At 40.1% G+C, this 3589-nt stretch overlaps 1 protein-coding gene across 1 annotated transcript in view; it reads left to right on the top strand.

The window, feature by feature from the left end:
* The window catches only part of LOC107722800 (teneurin-4-like), a 243647-nt gene that overhangs the window by 196278 nt on the left and 43780 nt on the right, over window positions 1-3589 (top strand). The window contains exons 25-26 of the mRNA XM_016531280.1: window positions 1014-1246; window positions 2681-2835. Of these exons, the coding sequence (XP_016386766.1) occupies window positions 1014-1246; window positions 2681-2835 (388 nt within the window). The remainder of the gene's footprint in view (window positions 1-1013; window positions 1247-2680; window positions 2836-3589) is intronic.

Raw genomic sequence — 3589 nt, 5'->3', positions numbered from 1 at the left:
CACTTTACACCTACCTCTGACTAGGCGTAATATTTAGTGTCAGACGTAGCACTAAGCTGAGATCGTGCAACGGGTATCAATTTTACGCACGACTTAAAGCGCATTTTACGTCCAGCCTAGTCTTACAACCGGGTGTACGTCCAGCTGGTGCAACCGGCCCCAGGAGCCTAGACTTTCTATCGTTTTCTCAGAATGTGATTAGTATACTGTAGAGAGGAAACTCAGTACGTTGCCTCCAGATTGGAGTTTTTTCCCACCAGTGAGACCCTCTCGAGCCAGATTGGAGACATTCTGTTGGGCTTTCATGTTCTTTAGGCTCCTGTATGGTTGTGAGGGATGACTTTGACTGTCCAGCTTTACCATGTAATGGACTGTGTTTTTGGCCTGTGGACCATTTTTGCTCCAGGAATACATCATGTGTTTAGATAACGGCTGTAGACCACATGCATCTCCAGAAGAAAGTTTCCCTGTAGGGGGGTTGGTGGCATACCTATTTGAATGCGTACTGGCAGCACATTAGATGCTGGGCCGACTGCATTAACCACAGGCTTTACACACACTACATGCGTTTCTATATTTGGAATGAGAGTAGATGCATATAGTAAAAGATTGATGCGGCGAGGACATGGGAGAAACATCTCAAGCTATGGCAGGGGATCTGTCAACTCTTGATTCTTATTTGCAACGTACATAAATGCTCACTGCAAATTCCTTCCTCTGAAGCTGTTTGTAATGCATGGATTTAAATGTGACACATGATTCACAAGCCCGCTGTTGTTTTTTGTTTATTTATAAAGTGGATAATTTCGCTGTGCATAATGGCCAACATGTCACTTTAGCCATGACAGTGTACTGTAGAATGGCTTCAGCACTTAAATTACATTTAATAATTAAATAAATACATTTAATAAATAAAAATCTGAAATTGAAAACATATTTTACAAATAGTACTTTACATACACCTTTACATCACAGCTAATTGTTTTTCCTTGTTTGTTTGATATTTTTTTTAGCAATAGTCCTGCGCACAAATATTACCTGGCTACTAGTCCCGTTTCGGGGGCCCTGTACCTTTCGGACACCAGCAGCAGGAAGGTGTTTAAAGTGAAATCTCTGAACACAGTGAAGGATGTAGCAAAGAACCTAGAGCTGGTGGCAGGCACAGGCGATCAGTGTCTTCCCTACGATGAGACGCGCTGCGGGGACGGAGGCAAGGCCGTGGAGGCCACACTTACCAACCCTAGAGGTAAGCCTCAATGTATCTGAATAACAGTGTCAACATATTTGAAACAGACAGTGATTTTGGCATTACTGGTTCAATTTTCCCATCATTCCCATTAGGCTATGAGCAAATTCCCTTAAATTAAAGATGCTGTAAGCAATTTCAGCTATTTTGCTTCAGCCACACATACTCTCTCCAAAAAGAGTTTCCTTTATATATTTGTACCGATACAAGCCCTAAGCGACTAAATTCAGAGCAAACCCCAAAACAACTGCATGAAATTGATAGCAGAATCTGCGGTTTGAATACACGTCTCAATTTTCCAGTATAGAGAATACCCATTCTCCATGATCCGCCGCATCGATCAGAACGGTATCATATCCACCCTGCTGGGCTTCAACGACTTGACCTCGGCACGACCCCTGAGCTGTGACTCAGTGATGGACATCTCGCAGGTGGGCAACCTTCTTGTGTTCCCTCTGCGGCTTTCTCACCCATCAAGCCTCTTATAAAAGCCAGTTTATGGCAGGATTTGTGATCTCGGCGATTCCACGCGGAACATAAATACAAACTGAAAAACCTGTGAAATCCAAGTTGAAAGGTTCTGAGAATGTTCAACATCTGTATTCATTTTATTGTTTTAAAAATGTTTTGTTTTCTTTAAGAATCCTGCGAGCCTTTTTCATTGATATTAAGCAGATGTAATTCTTCTGTTCAGATCAAAATGTTATGACATTGTATGTTTAGCTTAACTTAACTTTACAAACTGAAACTGTGAACCTTTAATGCCGGGTCTAAAAATATATATTTATATTATTATATAAATAATACATTTTATACATAATACATTTAACTAAAGGATCCTTTTCATTGTTCCCCCTTTACTCGTACTGCACAAAAAGTGGTTCAATAACGATGAATGTTACAGGGACTGATTATTGCAAATGCAGATCCCACTGTGTTCTGGTTAAATATTATTTATTTATTTGTTTGTTTGTTTGTTTATTTATTGATTGATTTATTGATTGATTGATTGCTATGCTAAGTTTTGCATATGGTGGTGTGTTCTTAATGACAGCTTTCCCAAAAATATATCCTATTTCTAAAATAAGAAATATCTCAATATATCGCCTTTGCTTACAGTATCGCAATGCATCGCAACATATTGTATCGCAACCCCTGTATCGTGATACGTATCGTATCGCCAGATTCTTGCCAATACACAGCTCTAAAGTATACTGTTCTGCCGCCATGTTCGGCGTAGTTGTCATGTCAGCTTTAGGGAGGGTGAAGGGGTGCAGCTGACAACTCTAATTAAATTTATTTTATTTTATTTTGTGAAATGTGAATCTCCTTGACAGCTATGTAATTCACCTAATTGTTGATTATGTAAGATTATATTCTAGAGTCAGTCCTCCTAGCAGAGATCCATTCTTTTTTTCCGTCTCTTGTCTCCAGGCATTACTGTGGATAAGTATGGCGTGATCTTCTTTGTAGACGGCACCATGATCCGCCGCATCGATCAGAACGGTATCATATCCACCCTGCTGGGCTTCAACGACTTGACCTCGGCACGACCCCTGAGCTGTGACTCAGTGATGGACATCTCGCAGGTGGGCAACCTTCTTGTGTTCCCTCTGCGGCTTTCTCACCCATCAAGCCTCTTATAAAAGCCAGTTTATGGCAGGATTTGTGAAAGGCCAGCAGAAGTATACTAGAGGTGTAAGAAAATATCGATACACCTGAGTATCGCGATATTTTGTTTGGCGATACTGTATCGATTTAAAAAAACGGAATATCGATATTAAAAAAATTCATCGCAACATATTGTATCGCAACCCCTGTATCGTGATACGTATCGTATCGCCAGATTCTTGCCAATACACAGCTCTAAAGTATACTGTTCTGCCGCCATGTTCGGCGTAGTTGTCATGTCAGCTTTAGGTAGGGTGAAGGGGTGCAGCTGACAACTCTTCAGGGCAGGTCAGGGGTATTTGTGTTGCCTTGGGTCCTAGTAACCCAGATGCTGCCTACAGCTGCAGGCCTGCGAAAACCAGTTAAATAAATATTGATATACCATTCAAAAGTTCTGGCCTCATATACTCACCCGGTCTGCAAGGATGCTCAACAATACTATAAAAATTATAATATTATGAAATATTATGACAATTTAAAAGAACTATTTGAATATATTTTAAAATGTAATTTATTCCTGTGATTGCAAAGCCGAATTTTTAGCAGCCATTACTCCAATCTTCACTGTTACATGATCCTTCAGAAATCATTCTAATATGCTGATTTACTGCTCAAGAAACATTTTTGCTGCTTAATATTTTTGTGGAAACCATGATACATTTTTTCCAGGAT

The sequence above is a fragment of the Sinocyclocheilus rhinocerous genome, unplaced genomic scaffold (genome assembly GCF_001515625.1).
Source record: "Sinocyclocheilus rhinocerous isolate Xijiao unplaced genomic scaffold, SAMN03320098_v1.1 scaffold1445, whole genome shotgun sequence".
Taxonomy (NCBI): Eukaryota; Metazoa; Chordata; class Actinopteri; order Cypriniformes; family Cyprinidae; genus Sinocyclocheilus; species Sinocyclocheilus rhinocerous.
The sequence above is the reverse complement of the archived record's forward strand: the minus strand, read 5'-3'. Positions and strand labels throughout refer to the sequence as shown.